Source organism: Rhea pennata, chromosome 1 (genome assembly GCF_028389875.1).
Source record: "Rhea pennata isolate bPtePen1 chromosome 1, bPtePen1.pri, whole genome shotgun sequence".
Lineage (NCBI taxonomy): Eukaryota > Metazoa > Chordata > Aves > Rheiformes > Rheidae > Rhea > Rhea pennata.
The window spans coordinates 132577081-132597891 of record NC_084663.1 but is presented as its reverse complement, the minus strand read 5'-3'; the positions used below and the strand labels follow the sequence as shown (position 1 = coordinate 132597891).

The window sequence follows — 20811 nt, the reverse complement described above, 5'->3', positions numbered from 1 at the left end:
GCCAGGACTCCCTTGCCAGTTCATCAGCCCAAATGCTATATCTTATTGTCCTCTGCTCTGTTTTCCGTTTTATCCTCGAGGCTTGTTCAAAGTTGATATTGGAAACACATACCCTACTTTGTTGATCATGGGCTCATCTTTACGTTGTTAGGGTGCTGTGTCAGTGGTGGAATCCACTGGCACTTCTAACTCAGGCATGGCAAGTTGGCAAACAAACTTGTCAGTGTTGCATCTGTGCCGGACAGAGCAGCATAAGCTTGGCCAGCCCACACTGCTTCCTGTCTCTGCCAAACTTCAGATAGTTTCCCTCCATTCATTTCACATGAAACCTTCACACTTAATGCCACACCTGTGTCTCCAACTGGTGGAGTTGGTTAAGTTGCATCATAAACCCCACTTTACTGCTTTCCAGCAGCTTTCTGTCTCCTAAATGATAACACAGCTTAACTCTGTGAGTGCTTCTAGTTTACTTTACTTTAAAGTCCAACTGCCTAGCTTAGCTGAAAATGTTAAACCTGGTTGACTTTGTCCTGGAATGAAAGGGGAATGTGTGCAGGGTCAGTCATCAGTCATGAGTAGTGTTAGAAGTTGTTCCTTAAATGCTTCAGATTTCATGAATGGCGGGTTCAGTCCAGTGACCCAGGCACTGACATCCCACTTTCAGTGTGTTATTTGATCTGTGCTCTGGAGTACCTGACCTGTACCCTTGACTGCAGAGTTATTGTGCACCTCAGCATTTGAAGAATATATGCTGGGCACATTAACCTCCACAGTATCCTACTGATGTAGCTGCCCAACGGTCAAGCTCTGAAAGGCTCAGATTATGCAGTATTACTACAGGAGATCTTTGGAGGAAGTAACAGAAGATACTGATGCAATGTGAGGTGCCTATCCTCTTATTCATTGTATGATGAGGACTTCAGCTCGGTGCCAGTATGTTGTACTCCTAGAAGTATCCACTTCCAGATCCGGGTGCAGTCTTGATCACTTGCAGCCACTTGCTGTATCCCACAGCTCAGTCACAAGCACAGATTTCTTTCTGTCCTGGCTGTACTCCAGAAAGGACAGCTATTTTTTCAGAGAGCCTTGGTAAGTTGCTTATGGGATTAGATGAGCATATATGAATAACTGGTCAGCTGACTATTGGGTTCTTCCATTACTTTTCTTTGGAAAAAAAATGTTCTCATGTAGCTGATAGCATAGACTGTTCTATCCAGCACTGGCTGCAGTTTGGGAATATGCACCTGGACTGAATTTGAAGGTACTAATGTCTCTATAAGAAGAAATTCAATTGTACTAAGAACTCAGCTGCAAAATCAGTCAATTTTTTATCTGTAGGTGATTTTGATAGGCTTTCATAGCTTCACCATTGATGATAGTCAAGCTATTGATTCTATAGCTAAATTGAGTATTTTTATATAAGCTATAATTGATCATAATCCTAAATGTACCTCTACTAATAATGGCTACAGTATTCCATGGAGTGATTCTTGTATTCTAGCTATTAAATTCATCTTTCTGCACAGGACATGATGGATAAACATGCTTTTAAATTAATTTATATTCTACAGTTGTTCTATATTTTTCTTTTTTCCATGTGGAAGTAATAGCATTTTTATAACATAAAAAGTCCTCTAAGAAGTGTGGTAAATTGCATCAATATTTTCAGCAAAAATATTAAAGACAATATGCTTCCAAAAACTTTATTGCCTGTATGCCTATATTCCTGATAGGAATCATTTTCTTACTCTCATAGTTGCTGCTGATCATTAACATTTCTACAATTTCAGTTCTGAGGCAATTTAAATTACCATGTTAACTCTTTTTTTTCTCAATATTGAGAATAATGCAAGCTCTGCAGTTAGTATAATTCTTTCAAAATTTCTTAGTCTCTGATGTGTGAAATAAATTGTTAGAGTAGATGTTTTATGCCCAGGTAGCAGATATAAGTTAAATATGAGTTTTCTATGGTTAAGGACATTCATGCATATAGAACAAAGTGCAGATTATGTTATTCTTTTTGTCCCATAAGAATAAGTTAAAAGGTTTACTGTTTGCATAAGTTATGTGTATTTGGAAAGGAAGGAACTTATTATTCTACTGCTAATTTAACTTCCTTTTAACTGTGATTGCTGAAAATTAAAATACATTTCAGAAAATCAGATGGAGGATAAAGAGAGATGTCTTCAAAACAGTACATATTAATTTTCTAATACTACTATTGTGCACAGCCTGGACCACATATGAGTTAGAATTGAACAGTTTTGAATACCTCTGTGCTTTGTGGGGATAACAGCTGTATAAATTACACAGATGTTCTTCAGGTTCAGTCCTGATCTTCTGCTGCATAATTCATTAGCTTTTTCTGATGAATTCGGGAGGTAATTATGAAGAAGAGTAAGATGGTGATAGTTATGGTAGACTAAAATTGTAAGAAAATTGAGTTAATGCTATGTCATGAGGGAGGGAAAATCAAGGAAATCGATGATTGATTTCAGTTGATATACTCCCAGCATATGAAGTTTAAAAAAACCCACTCAGTGGTGGCTTAAAACACTTCAATGGCTGGAACACTGTATATGGCTATGGTTGATGATTGTTTTAATAGCAATGAAACGGAAAAAAAACCACTCATGGGCCAGTAATTTCTGCCTTGTTATGACACTGTCTTCTAAACCCTTATCCTTCCTTCAGGTAAATGAAACTACTTAAGTTTTCAGCTCAGTTAAAGAGGGTTTTTTTCAGTTTACTTGGTTGTTAGTGACCTTTAAAGAATTTTTTTTTCAATTTCTTTTTACATACATTAATTTATTTTCCCTATAGAAATTCAGTGTTCAAGAAACATCTGTTTCAAGGGTAGCAGCACTGTTTAGCTGTAGGGCAGCTGAGGATCTCAGGGATTTTATTTATACATTAAAAAGAGATGGTCAAAGACTGTTGGAATTAATGACTCACTGGAATCATTCTAAAGTATTGCTCTAAGCTGTGATAATATAAATTTAATTTAAATCAAATTATTTGTGTATATATGTGTGTGTGTGTGAGTGTGTGCATGTATATATATATATATTTTTTTAAAAAAATCTTAATTCCAGGATGAGAGTTTGGGGAATTTAAATATGTGAATATGCAATACACCCACACATGCAACAGATTTCCATCATGAGATGTTAGCATACAGCAGCGCAAATGAGTTCCCATAAGGCAAGCGTGGGTGTGGTGGGTTAATACTGCTAGCTAACCCCAAAAGAGCCCATTCCCGACACCATATTAAATACAGAGGACTCGACTGCTCCTTCCCACCCTGAGGGCTGATGCAGTTTCCTGTAAGAAACTGGGATGTGAGCTGGTCTCCCTAAATCCCCCCTGAGCCTTCAGATCGGACCACTAATTCCCTGTGCCTGGTCAGATGTTCAGCAGCGCTTCCCTGCTTAACCTAGAAGTTTCTTCAGCATTTGTCTGTGGCCACACAGGATGCTCACATGTCTCCTTTTAGGCTGTGGAGGCTTCTCCCTGGCTGGGAGCCTTGCTGAAATGGATTTAGACACCTGGGCTCTGCCTGAGTTCCCCAGGGAAGCCTGAAAAGTGAGACCCATCAAAGGCTCTGCTGGCAGCACCTTTATTCGTACAGGTTTTATGTCTGTTCCCTGGCCGAGGAAGGAGCAGGTCCTACCCATCACACCACGGGTTTCAGACCCCCTCCCTGGCAGCATCAATATAACATCGATATAAGCCAAGGGAAGATGGGCTGAAAATCCTCTGATGCTGCCAACTCTGGAAGTCTGTGCTGGTGGCCGAAGGGACAGACCCCTGGCATTCATCACCCTGGAGGCACTAATCACTGTGGGGAAGAGCAGGCACCCCCGTGAGGGAGCCTGCTTCACATTTCGGAGAGGTACACCTCAACTGAGCAAACTGAAATCTGACCCCTTTCTTAGAGTCAGGCCTGATAACAGGGAAATGAACTTGAATGAACCTTTCCTGAATATAAAGAAAAACTTGTTTACTGTGAGAGTGACAGAGCACTGGACCAAGCTGCCTGGAGAGGTTGTGGAGTCTCCTCTGGAGATATTCAAAACCTACCTGGATGCAACCCTGTCTAACATGCTCTAGGTGACCCTGCTTGAGCAGGAGGGTTGGACTAGATGATCTCCAGAGGTCCCTTCCAACCTCAGCCATTCTGTGATTCTGTGAACCCCGTTGTCCCTACCTAGGAATGGTACCTACACCTATGAAAAGAGTTATATTCAAACCCCTGAAGTTGAAGTCTTTGCTGTTCCCATTCCAATACACAGGAAAGTAATAGTTGTTCAAGGGTGTTGTTAGAAATGACTCAAAAGCAAAACATTAAAGTAGCTTTGAACTCAGGATTGACTGAAAGTGAAAACTGAAAGGTAGGCATTTTTGTTAAGAAACAGTATCCAAGCTTTTAAACAGAGTTGGCTACATATTCCTGGACAATTCAAGTTTCTGTTGCCTCATGAGTAAAAAAGATCTTTTCTACAATACCATGGTGCTCTACAATCATGTTATTAATGTTTGTGAAGTCTGTTGAATTACAGTGAAGCCATAAAAATTTCTAAAGAGAATAAGATAATAAACTCAGTCAGAAGCTATGGTCTGGATCAAATATGTTTTGTGATGCAGAAATGTGATTGGAGCAAGTTAGTCAGAGGCAGCTCTGGGTTCATCTCTCAGTTCTGCTCTTAATTTCATTTATTCCTGGGAAAGTCTCTTAATCCTGACCTTCATTTTACCTAGACAGAAATAAATATAAAAATGACTTGTTTCATAGTTTAGTGATAATAAGTAGACATTGTAATGGACCATCAGGATTTTCTCAAGTAAAAGATGCAGTTTTCGTCAGTGTGCCTTATTTACAGACTCTGTTGTTTTGTCTTTGGACAGTGATATAGTGGGACATGATTAGTAACATTCTAAGGATGTGCGGAAATGACTGCTTTAACATCAGATTAAAATCACATTTATTTAAATGATATGGTTGATATATTTCTTAATGAGAATTACAATATATGCAATCACAGCATTACTATCCTCTCCTCTTTGGAAGAAAGTTGTTATGTAAGCATGGATGTTCATTATCATGTTAGCCAAAGAAACTGGATAAATCCCTCAAAGACTTCTGCTGCTCTCCTGACATTGCTTCTCTTAGTGCATATACAGATACAGCTTTCATCTCTGTGGTTGTCCATGTTGTAACCATCCCTTTGTGGTTTCCTCTCCTAATAATGCTTTCTGGAGGCTGAAGATGTATGGATTATTTTCTAGCATTTTCAGGCATCTACAGCTGGGAGAAGGGGAGGAGATGCTCCTAGCACATTTGTTTCACAAGGATGCCGGCTGGCCATCTTCACTTCTGGTCAGTCTTCATGGAAATCAACCTATTAATTTAACAGCATGATACCAGATAGTTTCTGATTGTATTCTTTCTGACTTGCTTAACAGTGCATCAGGTTTTGTGGACAATAATTTCACGTGCAATTTTGTTTTTTCCTATGCTATTCATTTTTATTTATAAAATGCAAGATGATTGATCGATACATAAGTTGTTAAAAACATCCATTTCTTAATGTGAACATACTTTTCTCCTAGAAATTATACTTTTATTAGTTCAAAACTGAGTAAAAGATAGAAGAAAATTATTGATAAGGCAAAAAGCTCTGGTTGCATTTACAACAAGCAACAGTGAAGAGAATAAGAATTTTGATTATCTCCCTGTTTCAGTAACATTTTAAAATTAAACACTTGAGTGGATTTTGCATATTTGCTTAGCAAGAGAATAGCAGACACCTTTGCAGTTTGTATTTAGCAGGAAAATAGTACTTTCCTTTCGAAAGTGTTAAGATATTACCATTTTTCTCTTTTACAAAGCTGCAAGTCAGGAAAGAATTACCATAACAGTGAGGCAGGGAGGAACAGTTTTCTCTTCTTTGAAGCAGAGAGATCTCATTAACTTTTGCAGGACTCTGGTGACCCTTTGGACAGAAATACTCCTGTAAAACTGTGGACTGTGTTCTATTTATCATTTGACTATAGTTCTGCCCTCTAGATAATATAGTTCCAGTATGTGTTAGACTTGCACATTGCTTTTAAATGATGCAACTGTTTCTACGGTTTCACTGGGATACACGTGCTGGATTTTTCAGACTGCAGGTTATTTAGTGCTGTATCTTGTAGTATCCTAAAAATATTTGATTTGAGTCCATCCAATTGCATTTGAGATGACTGCATGTTAATATTTTACAGAACTCTGTTGTGGCTTATAACATACAGCAGTTCTCCCAGAAATCATGAACAAGCACAGGAGTTTGTGAATTTTATCATGGGTGCGGCTGTGTAAAAGAAAATTGCTCATGGATGAGGGAGAGATGAAGAGGTGGTGAGTTACTGACCAGAAGATAATGCTACACTTTGTTTAGGTTAGGGAGAGGTTCTTCTGGCCTCCAAAAGAGGAGGAAATTGATCCAGTAAGCCATTTTTCCAAGGAAGAGCAGAACAGGTTCAGAAAGTCAATAGGTCTCTGCCCTTGCACTATGGTTTCATTTCCCCACAATACATAGGGAGATTAAAGATTCAGCGAATGGTCAGGCCTTCTTCTGTCTGTCCTTAAGAAAGGCAGAAAAAGAGAGGATTGTTATCATTTTTCCCAGATTGTCATAAAGGAGGGAATCATCTGGTAAAAAGGTCATTGAATGAAGAGCAACTTTTTAATATTTAAAATATTAGCATTCTTGGCAACTTGGAATAGGAATTTAAAATATAAGTGCCTTTTCAGATATGATATAGTATGATCCATCATGACATGATGATCTAGATGTGCTTACTGCAAGCCAAAGAAAAGTTGAGGCTGTGTTAGCTCATGTCTTTTGAAATACAACTTCAATATCTCTGTTGAGGGTCATCTACTTTTCCCATTGGCCCTGGCCACAGACCCGTTGGCTATGGCTATGGAGCTGTTGGCTGTGTGTGTGTGCCTGGCTGGCCCAGGCTGGCTCTGCAGGAGGAACTTAGTGGCTTCAAGCAGCACTGAGCACATTGGTGAGGCTTCCCAGCCCCACTACAGCCTCTGGGGACATAGCTGTGGGAAGAAATGAGAAATTCAGAGGTAGCCTGATGTTGTGGGCACCTCATCTCCTAGGCCCCTGACGCCTCTTCCTCAGCGCAGCAAATCACATTGACTCTTGGGAGGTGGTGCCCCTTGTCTTGTGGTCGGCCTTCGCTGCTATTGATAACAAGCTGTACAGGGAGCTGAGGATCATATAAGGACTAGGGAGCAAAAGCAAATGCTGGGCTCAGACTGCTGCTAAAGAGACCTTTCCTATCTAAGGTTTGTCAATGACACTTGGTTTAACAATGTAAATTTTTATGAAAGTAAACAACAGGAACTTTTGCTTACTATTTAAAAACAGGCACATGGCCTTACCAAGCCATGCACTCATTTAGAAGTTAATTGCTTGGGTTGTTTTAGTTGGGTTGTTTTAGTGCAATTTTTTACAAACTAAACATAACCTGTGAACTTGTACCAGCATTTAAGTAAACATTTTGATTTTTCAAACCAGTAACAAAACTTTGTTATTATGATCCCTTTTTGCAGTACACGGGTAGCTTCTAGGTTGGGATGGGATGAATCACCCTCTGAACTGCTGTCACTAGCGTTTACTCTGAAGCAGTGAGAGTCTAGATGAGTAAACTGGACTAGACACATCTTTTGTATATCAGCAAAGCTGGGTGAAGTGAATGTCATGCAAGAATCAATGCCATATTTTATGCTAGTGAATATTCAGAGGGAAGAGGCACAGAGTTCGTTACAGGAGATGTGAAAATGAACTGGTAAGAAACAAAAAAACATAGTATACGAAGAACAAGACTACTGACAAACCATTTTTTGTAGCACAGATTTTTATTTCTTAAGAACTTTCTTTATTTCTTAATAATAATGGCTCTGGAGGAAAAATGGACTTTTTTGGTTGCTTCGCATTTATTCCTCCAGTGATTTTTCTGGAAGAGCTGGAATGTTATCTTTTATTTAAGGCAGTCAGAGACTTCTAAAAAAGCTTTGGGACCGTCTCCATGCCCTAGAAAGAAGAAATGAAGCACAGAATTACCAAACTGCTTACCATAACTTGCATGGATTTCTGATCTGGTTACCTGTGTGAAGGAGGCATAATGATCTAGTACTGTTGCTCTGAGTTAACCTGGTTGCACATACCTGCATGTGACTGGTACTTTGGTCTCTCTTGTGAATACATGCCAACTGTGAATACTGTAAATACAAGGATCACTTCAGCCTCATTTATGTATAGCAAAAAGGCAAGTACTCAAAATCTAGGCAGAGCTTGCTGGTCTCAAACCAGTCTAGCACAGCAGCAGAACCAGCAAAAATAATTGGTTTAGACAATTAAAACATATTTGGTTATGTTAGCAGAGATGAGGTCTAGTACAAGCCACGTGTTCTTCAATCATTATCTGACTGCCAAAGTGAGTAAAAATAAGATAAAGGATGTGGTAAAAAGTTTAAAAGCTCTGCCCAAAAGCTTGATTATTAGAAGTTGAGAACTGATGACTATAATGGTAATGAGAAAAGGGAGGATCTTGAGGAGAGGCTAGAGAGAATAAATTTAAAACATACTTGGAAGAAAGTTTAGAAGAGGCATCTCTTAAGTGTACTTCTGGAAAACAGTTTTCAGTTCCAGATACTTTGACTGCCTTTTCTTTATCCTAGCCTCTTCAACTATAGTCAATTCTGTTCAGTGCATATTGATATGAATACTGGTGAGATCTAAACTGTGTGATGGGAATTTCAGTGGGAATGGGAAATTATGCCTCCTTCATGGACACCATCAATTCCCTTCAATTTATTATCAACAACCTTTTTCGTGACTTGTTCCTTTCAGGCTCATTTAGGAGGAGCTTTTGATCAAAAGACAAGAAGCAATTCAAGGACTGGCTGAACCAGCCAGAAAGCTCCTATCAAGGAAGCAGTAAAAGCAGAGGATGGACTTCATCTGAAATTTATAGTAAACTCAGAATTGTCCTGTGAAAAATTAAGTAAAATGGTTTCTATTTATAAGCTTCTAAATTATATACTTAAGATCTAGTGTTTTGGAGTGATTTTTCTTTAACGTCCCTAGTTCTCATGACTAGATAATCTTCTGTTTATTTCAAAGTGAGGCATAGTTCAAATACAGGATACAGTTTGTCTCTTCTAAGTTGGAAAGTGCATTTAAAATAATTTTAAAACTACAAGCGTAAGGGAAAAGGAAGAATCTTTTTGTCTGTGTCTCTGCGGCTATTTCTGTGGGGAACAGATGGTCTTGAAGGACAGCTTTGCCATGCAGCATCCTACCAACTTAAGGGGGAAGACTCGTGCAGTGTTAACTCCTTTAACTTGGGTCACATCATGTCCTTCCCAAGGCTCTTTGTGTTGCTTTCTGCAGTAAAAGCATTTCTCTCCCGAAGCCTATTTTTAGTTATTACATAGAGAATTAAGGCGTACAGTAGCTTGCATACGGAGATGTCTTATATGAACTGGATTTTAACTCCTTTCAGGTAGCACAGAGCAAATGAAACCTTTTGTGTGCTCAAGGTAACAGTATGGAGCTATGATTAATATGCTGTCTCAAAGCAGGGATTGAAGGCTCTATGAGATGACAGCATTGTAAATAGCAAGGTATTTTTTATAAAACCGTGATAGTAAGATATAAAGCTTGGACTTACAGAGACTTCTTATAGATGCTGTTGAAATAAAATGGAGACTTCAGTGGGGTATGGGTTTTGAGCTGAAGTTGAGTATGTTCATGTTTAATTTTATTCGAAGTATAGTAGCACAGTCTGTCTATAGCATTAGACTGAAAATGAAAGTTCCAGCCATGCTCAAAAGTCTGCAGTGAAAGCTGGAAAATATTCCATAAAGGGATACATTGTCAACATCATGGTTTTTGTTTACAATAATATTACAGTAGAGGTCCATACTGGATATAATGAAGGTGAGAACTTAGCATTTTGCTCAGTTTGCTGTGGTGAGAAAGGGCAGCTAGGTTCACAGGAACTGAGGAAGGACAGGGAAGTTTGAACCCTGTCTGTGGTTCGGGGTTTTTGATGTAAGCCTTATTGATGACTTTAAATGGCACATACGGCCAGGAGGATCAGTTCTTAAAATATGTGACATTAAACGATCAAAGTGAGTTTTGGAGTAATAGGGAATACGGTAAAAAATAACTAGCAACAAGCTGCTTATGAGTACCTTGCTCAGAAGTAGGTAACAAATACATATTTGTTTCATGTTATATTGGGTTAATTATAAGTAACATCTGCATTCCATTTGTTCACATTGCTTATGTGATTTTTTCAAAAATATTGACATGATATAAAATTTCCTTTTTAAGAGGATGTAACCGCTTCACAGTTCTGGAATTTCTTTCAGTAAGAGTTTCACAACTCAATTTGGCATTTTGGTTTTTAACATCATTCTTGTATAAATTATGAAAATAGGAAAATGTTTGTAATAATGATGCTTTAAATGTCAGGAAAACATACCTATTAATATAGGAAAGAGAGAGGGAAAGAGAGAAACAGAAGGAGAGGAAGAAAAGCTGTCAAATTTACTAATATAATCACTCTCTAAGTATCTAGGCCAAGATTTTCAAAAGACGCATAAACCTGTGTATTGCTACTTTAGGTGCCAAACTTGAAAGTACACAGATATGCTGAAAAGCAAAACTATTAAGGGTGTTTTAAAAAGTGTTGCAGATATCTAAAATCAAGCATTATTTACATTAAAAAATCATTGTCATGAGTTGTACCTTTTTAATATTTGAAGTAAGCTTTTTTTAAAAAAATACAAAACATGATTCAGAAAGCTCTATGTCTAGAAATAAAGGCTTATTGCTTTCTACATTAATCAAATTCTGAATTTCAGAATATTTCAAATGCTTTAACACAATTAGGAAAAATGTAATTTGGGCTATTACTCAAGTAGTGGCTAAACTGTATTTCTGTTATTAATTTGTTGTAATTGTTTCTGAAACCATCATGAAAGGGTGTTACTATTGAAAAACAGTCTCGTGATTCAGATTTTATTTTTTTTTAGTACTGCAAAGAGTAGAAAATTTCCTTTAACTTGTTTGTGCTTGCATCCGCTGCTAGGATTGCTAGAGCAGATGTAGTAAGACTACGTGTGATCAGTAGACTTTATAGTAACCATGGAGTGTAAAATGCTCAATTTTGAATCAAACTATAGGGGGCAGAAGCTAGGGCTTTTTAACTTTGTAGTCTCTAAAGTTTATTATCAGAGCTTATTTTAAAAGCATTTTGAGACTTAAATGTGCATTTACAGTGAAGTAATAGTAGTTTATTAATTCTAAAACCTGAAATGATGCATATCCATCTTAATGCATTATAATAATTATTTTAGTTGACGTGATTTTCATGCAGTAATTTATTTTTGACATTTCAAGAGTTATCGCCTTTAAAATATATTTACAATCTTATTATGTTATTTTACTAATCTTATTTAAAAAGGGAACATTACATATTGAATACTGTACCTCAATTTTATTGTAATGATTTTACTGGTTACCAGGTGGGGTGGCAGTTGAAAAATTTGGTGAATGCACTACGAGAGGATCCGAGTGGTGTTATCTTAACTTTGAAAAAGCGACCTCAGAGCATGCTTACCTCAGCACCAGCTTTACTGAAAAATATGAGATGGAAGCCCCTTGCTCTGCAGGTAATGAAGCTTAATCATAAGTCATACACCATCATTTTAACTACAGGTTATCTCAATGATGCTTTATTGTGCTTCATCTAAGCAGCATATGGATTTACTCTTGTATGCTTTGAAAAATTGTTTCTGAAATGATTTCTCTGCAGTTTGTTCTCATAGGCTCAATTGAAATTAAACCTGTTAGTAGAACTTTTCAAAGTTAAGAAATAATACAAAATTTATGATGCAGAAAAATAGCCCCAACTAAATCTTCGAGCAATGGGGAAGAAGGGACAACCTGCTGCATGACACAGGGTGCTTTAGGGTTCTCATGCACTTTTCCAAGCATATTTAAGAAACTGTCCAATTTTAATTAGACTTTGTGTTAAGCTTTCAGTGCAATATACCTTCAAAGAATGAGGGCAGGAAAAAGTCTTTAGTTCTCCATTTGGTCTATCATGAAATTATAAGAAAATTTGTGAAGTCATTTTCTGTTTCATCAAACACTTGACCATCAAAATTTGCTCACGTGAATAAAGTTGCACTTGTATTGAAGTAAGTTCTTGAGATCGAACCCTTGCACCTAAGGAAGTGTAGTACAGGAGGTCCATCTGGGCCTGTATTTTTATTAGGTATGCAATGTGCTGAAAACTATATAATGGTTTCATTAAAGCTTTCATGTTTCACTCCAGGATAAAATGTCACTGTGATGGATTACTCTAGGAAATAAGAGTTATCACCAGACTGATAAAAGCATGTTACCAACAGATGGAATTGAAGAATAAATCCCTTTTTTCAGTTCAGATAGGACAATATTTAGAATTTTATTTTCATTTCATAAAGAATATATTTTTGAGGACAGTTTTATTATCATAATAAAAAGACTAATTTAGAATTAAGCACATTTGGAAGAGAAAAGATTTTTACATTGTTCAGGCAAAAGGAAAATGAGATATGGAAATGCCACTGCTGGTAGCTGTGGTCTTTGCCATTTAAAAAATTAGCAGGTTCATAAAAAGAACTAATGCCATGAAGAACTTCTTTTAAATATATATATGCATATATTATTTTATAATAGTTAAATACATCATCATCTTTCAAAATGAATAGATTTTAGATGATTAAGATGTCTTGGCCTTTCAGATACAAAGTACTGACTAGAGATGAGATATAAACTTTCAACCAAAAATTCTTTATTACTGTCTGAACATAAAATTGTAAATCTGTATGCATTATATGAGTGCATGAATGTCATACTTGAAAGCTGTGATTTTTATCATAGCTTTAGTGAGAATGTATATTACAAATGAAAACTGCAGATCTTCGCTTTAAATGGTGTCAAGTAGTTTTGGTCTAAATCCTCTTTGTTGAGTTTGATATTTCTCAGTGAGTTGAGTTTATTTTCCTAAATATTCCTTTTGGCTACACTTTATTGTTTGCCATTAGAATAATTCCACTGAAGATCCCAAAGAAGACTTCCTGAGACAGGGCATTCATTATCACAAATGTGCAATTAATTCAGGAGAGGCTGCTCCAAAAGGGTAGGAAGAAACTGGAAAAAAAAATCAATTTCCATCTTTAAACTAAATCCGATAAGAAAATGAGGATTTCTGTGGAATTACAGTTAGTGTATTCATGAGCTAAAGTTTTGAAACTGCACACTCAGTTCCAGAAACAAAAATCCAGTTGTCTTTGAGTGTGTTTTATTTGGCTGTGGTTTATATCTCAGCATACTTCGTTCTATATAGATACTGGGGTATTACTCAGTTTACCTAGCTTTGTACATATCTACATTTGGGCTTGTCATTTTTCCTCCCTTTGTGGACATATATAACAGTTATTAGTTCATTCATCTTGACCTATTTTAAATCCATCTGCCTTAGGATGAGATAAATTGCATCTTCTGCATGTCGCTCTCTCTCCATGTGATGATAAAGGGAGTCTGGCCAACCAGTGTGGATGGGGATTACCTGTAACAGATAAGATGAACCTGACTCAAGACAGAGTTTTTCCATACTGTAGTAGGGCTTGGGGGAAGGTAGGGGAGGAAGAGCGGATCTGTTTCTTTTACCAATAGCACAGAAAATATGACTATTTTTAGGCCACAATGAGTATAAGTGGAGATATTGTTAAAAATCAGAGGTAGAAAAACGATATCATGATGATATTGTTCTCATTTTATCACACATGACATCAGAAAGAGGCCAGAACCTCATTCAACACTTACGTGTGCAGTATGCCTATATGTGTCTGTTGTAATTTATGATTTTAGAGTGAGAAATAACAATTTTCTTAAGTAGAGTGAGTGTGGAAAAAGTTCCATGGCGAAGTGAAGATAAACTTCTGAATCTGTATAATGTGAAGATCTATATTGCTAATTTATGCAGATCAGAGGTGAACAGATGTTAAAGTCCACTAATGTTAAAGTTTAAATGTAGCCTAAGTGTGAAATTGGTACTGTATGTTTGATTTATAGAAACAGCAGCAAAAGCAGTTAGAGTGCAGTATAATTTTATAGGTTTAAAAATATGCAGAAATAATGTCTATTTGTTTTTAAATAGTTCCATTTCTTTTCATATTCCAGCCATTGTCCATTATCAGAGACAGAATTTACTTCAAAAATTTCTGCAATAAATTCTTCAAAAAGCTGTACGTTTGTAACTGAAATTGCCCTATGTCTGTTCTTACATTCTGTATGTTCCACATTCACGTAAGGGTGCTATTCTTCAGCAGCAGCAAGGGAGTTAGTATGAGAGGAGGCTGAGAGAGCGGAAACAAACAGGAAAAAAACGTAAAAGGAAAAGCAATATTTTCGTCAGCTTTGGAAATAGCGGAAATTACAATAACATGTTTTGCTATATCAGAATGTCATGAAATAATTGAGAATGTTATAACTGTGCTGTCATCCCAGACCTAAGTTAATTGGACCATATGTATTATTCAACAGACACAAGCTATAATGAAATTATGACTCAGTAATAATTCTGTTAAAGTACAAAATATGAGCAAAAGACATATCTCTAGAATAAGATATGGGGACAAAATTCTAATAAAATGTGAATTAGGATCTGCAAACTGGCTGCTGCAGGTTTTTTTGGTTCTACAGAGAGAGTGAACAGAGGAAAAGGAAAATGTGGTGTCATGTATTAATCAAATTGTACTGAAGAAGGTGGGAAGGTGGAAAGTTTGCCCCACAGTAACGTGGGTTAACACAAAAGCAGAGACTGAGTTTTTGCGTACATCCTATCAAAGAATATCTTTAATGGCTGCTGCAGCAAATGTAGAGGCTAAATATTTCAGCCAATTAAATTAAGAGAAATTTAAATTAAAGCCTTTAAAATTCAATTCTAGCTGAATGTGAATAGTGTTGAGGTATTATTGGTAAATTGCCTTCTGCTTGTGTAGTTGATAGCTGAACATGAAGTTTGCCATTTGCAGCTACATTAAAACAGATTTAATAGAAACATACTAAGTATGCCTGGAAGCTGGAAAAGTGCTAGATGAGCCCTCCAGTTCCAGCAGTATGCAAGTGCTGTGAGTGGCTCGTAGTAGTATATCAATCAATTTGGTTTGTGAGTTGACAGGGTATCCTACTAATTAAATTATGTGTCCTGATAATGAAATTTTTAAGCATTTGCTGTCCACTCTTAGCGATCAAGATTATGTGTATGCTAGCCACTCTGAATGTGGAAAAGGCTTTTAGACTGCTCAGATATTAGCTAGTTACTAATTGGCATAAATACTGCTTAGGATGTTCAGTAGTTATCCTGGAACAACTTTGCCCTCACATCACAGTCTTCTCATGAATTACATGTTAGGTACCGATTACATAGTAATTTATTCATTCTTTATTTTTTTCTTTTAGCAGAAATTTAATATTTTGATTTTTTTCATATTTTTTTCATAATTGTTTTCATCCTCAAAATAAATCTGAAAGGTTAGGCGGCAAAAAGGAAGAAAAATAAATGTGCACCCTCGGTAGCAATCCAAAAACTGATATCCAATGGCTCGATGTACAGGAAAATATTACAATTTGCCTATGGCTATACTATGCTCCATTGCATAATGAGCTTATATTTACAAGTGCATTAATTCTAGCTGTGAGGTCAATCAGTACAGAAAGAAAAACACCCATTTTTCCTCTTGTGTTCTGATTAAAGCATTTTTTTATTGTTTTCAGTCACTTGATGATTGTCTGTTTTAATATCCATCAGTATCAAACTTCTTTAGATTATCTGAGTTCTCCCTTAGCACATTTTGGAATCTTGTCAGAATTTGTGAAGTCAAGGGATTTTCAGCCTGTGTTTGTTGTTACTGCTTTTATAAAATTTGAATTAGGCAACTGTAGCCTTGGGGAATTTTGTGGTTGCTTTTGCAATTGAAGGTATTCATTAATATGGCATTGTACCACAAATATTAAGATGTTATGCCTGCAAGAGGAATCTTACTAAATTTGGCTCTCGGTTACTTTCCCTGATATTGTCATCCATACAATACAATACAATGATATTTCAGATTACAGTGTTCATATTTCTGACAGTTATTGAACTTGGTGAACATACCGGATAAGCTGTTTCTTTTTTTTTATATGACATCAGGTGATTTAATTAATTCTGTTAGATCTATTCAAACTTCTGTCTGTCCTCAAAACAATGAACTGGTGGTTCAGAACCTAATTTAAATAAACTTCCTTTCTTCTAGATTGTCTGTTTCATTTTTCCTTTCCACTTTGTGTTATTTTGGGGAGACTTCAAAGGAAGGCTCTCCAAAGCACTATTTAAACAAGGGTGGAAGGTTCAATAAATACGATTTTTAGAGCATCTAAAGTTGTAAGTAAGTCACTATCATCATGTTACCAAGAAACCTGCTCTCCTTTGCCTTCTGGAAAACACTTTGCTAATTAGTTACAAGAAACTGGACTTTGACTACAGTGTGGAAGACTCATCCTCCAGATTCTTTAGAATATAGAAAAGACTCAAGGATTGATAGATCAACATGTTATCATGCTTCAGCTAATTTGACCTAAGCCCTGCTGATTACAGTGGAAAGGCTGCTGACCTCAGCGAGTCTGGGGACAGATCCAGCTGCCAGCCAGCATCGGGCGTTGACTTGGACAAAATTTTGGGGCCTCTCTTATACACTCTGTCACACTCTCATCAAGCTTTTTTGGATGCCATCTTCTGTATTTTTAAAACAGTTCACTGTACTGTACTGTATGTAAGTTGTACTGGTGAAGAATTACCAGGAACTTAGTGTTCGTAGTTTTTTAAACAGACTTTATTTTGGATTACATATACATCATATCTCCACTATGCTATATTCAGCTTCTCAGAGTCCTGAGAAGCAGCAGCAGCAATATCAACAGAATTATTGGTTTGAGAGAAAATGATAGTTTTAGTTATTAATATTTTTTATTATTGTTCCTACTTGACTCCTTCATTTATCTGTAGACAATGTTATATTCTGTTTTCATCATTTATGATTGGAATTAACGATCATACACTTTTTAAGCATTAAATTTAAATAAAATACTAATTTGTTGGCTCTTCAGTTGTCTTAGTTGGTTTAGTGGCTTAGTTGTCTTTTAACTATATGGGAACTGGGCATTCTTTACAGCACTGTTAAAATGAGTTCTGACTGGGTTTTCCTACAAAGTCTGAATTAGTTATAATATTTTGTTATCTCTTCATGTCATGGCTGGTCTGATAAAGAGTTAATTTTATTGGAAACATTCTATTGTGATGACCTGGATCCAGTATTTTTTTAAAAAAATACTAAGCTTAAAATCTGTTTACTGATGAAACTGCTGTAAAAAGATATCACCACTTAAAATTTTGTATTGGTTTTGCTCGTATTTTTAAAAGTTGTATGCCTTCTTCTGGAGCAATGTTTCTCAAACTTTATATTGCAACTTCCAAGGGAGTTATTGGAAGGTTCAAAGAGCTTTAAAAAACATTAAAAGAATTTTAGATGGTACATATTAATTATTAATTGCATTCATTGTTGAGAGAAAAAACACTTAAGAAAAAAATTATGCTGACTTACTGTTGGCAGCCTCTCAACTCCTTCAGGATTAGGGGTAGGAAAAGCAGCAATGGCTTGTGGTAGCAAAAGAGAGGTTGCCATGGCAGGGAACAGCTGATGGCAACAGAGCAGCTGCTAGATGAAAGGGGAGTTAAGTATCTACACTGTCTAGCAGTCCATACTTACAGGGACTTCATATTTTCATAGCAGCTCATACTGAAGAGAATGAGCTGCTATAAGTAAAGACTGTTATCTGTTCATTAGTCATAAAGACTAATGAACTTGAAGAAGGATGGTGCATCCAAAATGTTTGAGAAATAGTTCTCCAACACGTACTGAAATATGGATCTTACATTTGTCTTTGCTGGTTCATGTCCGTGCAGGGTCTTCTTTCTTTGGGACATTTTTTGAGGCTATCTCAGTTTTAATATGTAATATCTAAACTTTCTTTATCAGGGTATTCCCATGGGTCAAGTACTTTTTAGGCCAAAAAACTTCTTCATGTTATTGCTGTTTCAGCAATCTGACTTGCCCTGGCCAGCCTAACAAAAGGGACTGCAGCAGGAAAAACTTCTGGTCCTCGGAAGAAAATTAACTGATCTCAGAGGCGTCTAATTCTCCAGTGGAGTACTGTGAATTTCTCTGTTCAGTGTGCCCACCTGACATAATATGGTCCACTGAATGTCTACCATTGAACCAGAGACTTACATGAGCTGATTTACTTGCAGGTGCACAAATCAACTCAAATTGAAAAAGTTGAGCTGTTTCTAAATTGCACTGCAGAGTGCAACGTGGATACACCAGACCTACAGGTCATGTTCTGAAGGCTTTCTTTTAGCCAGGAGGGCCAAAAGACTTTAATTTCTTATGAAAGCTGAACTCTTGCAGCACAAGATGATAGTCACTGCAATGCTCTCAGTGTGTTGAACTACTAACAGAAGAGACCATTTAAATGCTTTTACTGTGTAGCAGTTCTTTTAAAAGAACTCACTGACTTATCTGTTGAAGTGGTGATAAATATCAAGAAAATTAAAGCAGCCTATTTATATTTCTATATTTATTTTTCCTTCAGTTCCCGTCACCTGGCCATTCTGTTTTTGTGGAAATAAGCTGAAGAGTTGAGTTTGGCACTAGGACACAGATACAGAAAAGACCTACTGTCTGACATGGAAACAGTTTGAGGGAAACCTTTTACCTTCAGAGCTCTGGATTACTTTCTTATTTCTCTGGTAGACTGAGTACTATTTTTTCCTGTTGCACTCACCTTTTTAACCATCTTGCCTAGCCAAAAGATGAAGCAAAAAAATGTGTTTCTCAAAGACACTTAAACTTCATTGATTTCCAGAATCTCCTAGCAAACTGTTCTGAAGTGCAAGCCAACATGTACATCTGGACTGTGTGTTATCAGGAAGTCATGAATTTTCTGTGGTGAAGTTAATCAGTAGATTTCTCAGACTTCAGTAGTGTAATTTTCCAGAAATTAAGCCAACCTCATGAACATTAAAGTGTTTAAGACTAGATAATGCAGACTGTAACACAAGACCAAATCTTTAACACAGCCCTGTTAGCAGCCAGTTAGGGCCACTGGCAGCTCACCAACCCATCGTAAGTCCATATGACAATTCTGCTTGAGTCCCAGTTTCTTTATGTGGTGGAAACCTTAAAGTGTTATTGATTGCCGTGAGTCTAGGTCTTACAACCCTTTATCCCCCTTTATATCCTTTCATTCAGACGAACAGATATCTTCCTCCCCAAAATGGAGAATATGAGTGAATAAATCTACTTAACTCATCTTCTATTTACTGTTCCTGCCATTGTAAGCCATGAACAACAGCAGCCTGTGCATAACAAATGTAAATGTGGTCTAGGTTGAAAAAATTGTTTTGGTTTAGAAGGAAAATTAGTTTTACAAGCTATTTGCCAAGTCACAAAGTAAGCTTGTCATAAAAATGCAAGGTATTAGAAAAAAAAAAAAAAAAAAAAAAAAACAGTGTTGCTTTAGTAAGTGGTTCAAGAGCCTCTGTGGTTACAGTGGCACAGATGTGATTTTCACTAAAAGAGTTTCTTAGAGTTTTTTGTTTTGTTTTGTTTTGTTTTTCCAGTTCTGCCACAGACTTCAGTTTTAGTTTTGCAGACCTTAGTCTTCTGCTTGTTTTTAGTGATTGTAAAGTCTTTTATCTGTCTGTTTTTCTGTGTGTGTCTTTCTCCCCCTCTTCCTGCAAATAGTGACTATCTTTTATTGGTCTGAGTTACACAATACTCACATTAACTCCAGTGAGAAAGAAAAGAATTTAACAGTGTTATTGTTTACAGGATATGGATGTCTAGCATGCAGAAAGACAAAAACCATGTGTCCACATAGCTATTGTTATAAATATATACTTGCAAAATTTTAACAAAGAAATTTAAACATTGTGATTTATTATATTGAAGATAAAATCTAGCAGAGTTCTATTCCTAAAGTTACCAAACAAAACATGGCAGTAACTGGTTAAAGGATATCAGGTTTCCTAGAAGGCATGTATTATTCTTACAATACAGATTGAGAAAAAGTAAGGCAAGATTTGGGGTGGGGGCTTTGCTTGGTAAGCATCGTAATTTGTCATCACTAGCTTATGACAGGCCAACTTTTCAAAAAGTTCCTGCTGTTGAGCTCCTGGAGCTTTCTGCAGTCTTGATGTACTGCTACAGTGTCAAGATTAACATCTAGAAAATGAGAACTGATTATGCTGCACAGGAATGCCCCGTTGGTCTGTCATAAGTATTCTTAAGAGCGCTGGCAGAAGAATCTCTTTACATGTCTGTTTAGTTTGTGTTCAGAGCTTCTCAATGTTAAATATTTGTGTCCTCCAGCAGTTTTGGGGGTAGAAAATCCAAATATGGTGAACATTGTATTCCCACCACTTTTTTCTTCAAGGGATTTGTTTCCAAGAAGATGGATGGGAAAGAACTCTTTCAAAGCAAAACTTGCTTAATACAGGATTAATTTTAGCGTGTATGAACATATCATTGTACTTCCTTCTTTGCCCTTTTTCTTTTTCGTCTGCTTGAGTTTAACTATC

General features: G+C 36.6%; 1 protein-coding gene across 6 annotated transcripts in view; it reads left to right on the top strand.

Annotated features, from left to right (window-relative positions):
* CNKSR2 (connector enhancer of kinase suppressor of Ras 2) overlaps positions 1-20811 on the top strand; it is a 224684-nt gene that overhangs the window by 109066 nt on the left and 94807 nt on the right. For 3 of the 6 annotated variants that reach the window (XM_062600510.1, XM_062600550.1, XM_062600543.1), the window contains exon 9: positions 11603-11749. The exons of the other annotated variants lie outside the window; for them this stretch is intronic. In XM_062600510.1, coding sequence (XP_062456494.1) covers positions 11603-11749 — 147 coding nt within the window. The remainder of the gene's footprint in view (positions 1-11602; positions 11750-20811) is intronic. 6 annotated transcript variants of the gene reach the window in all.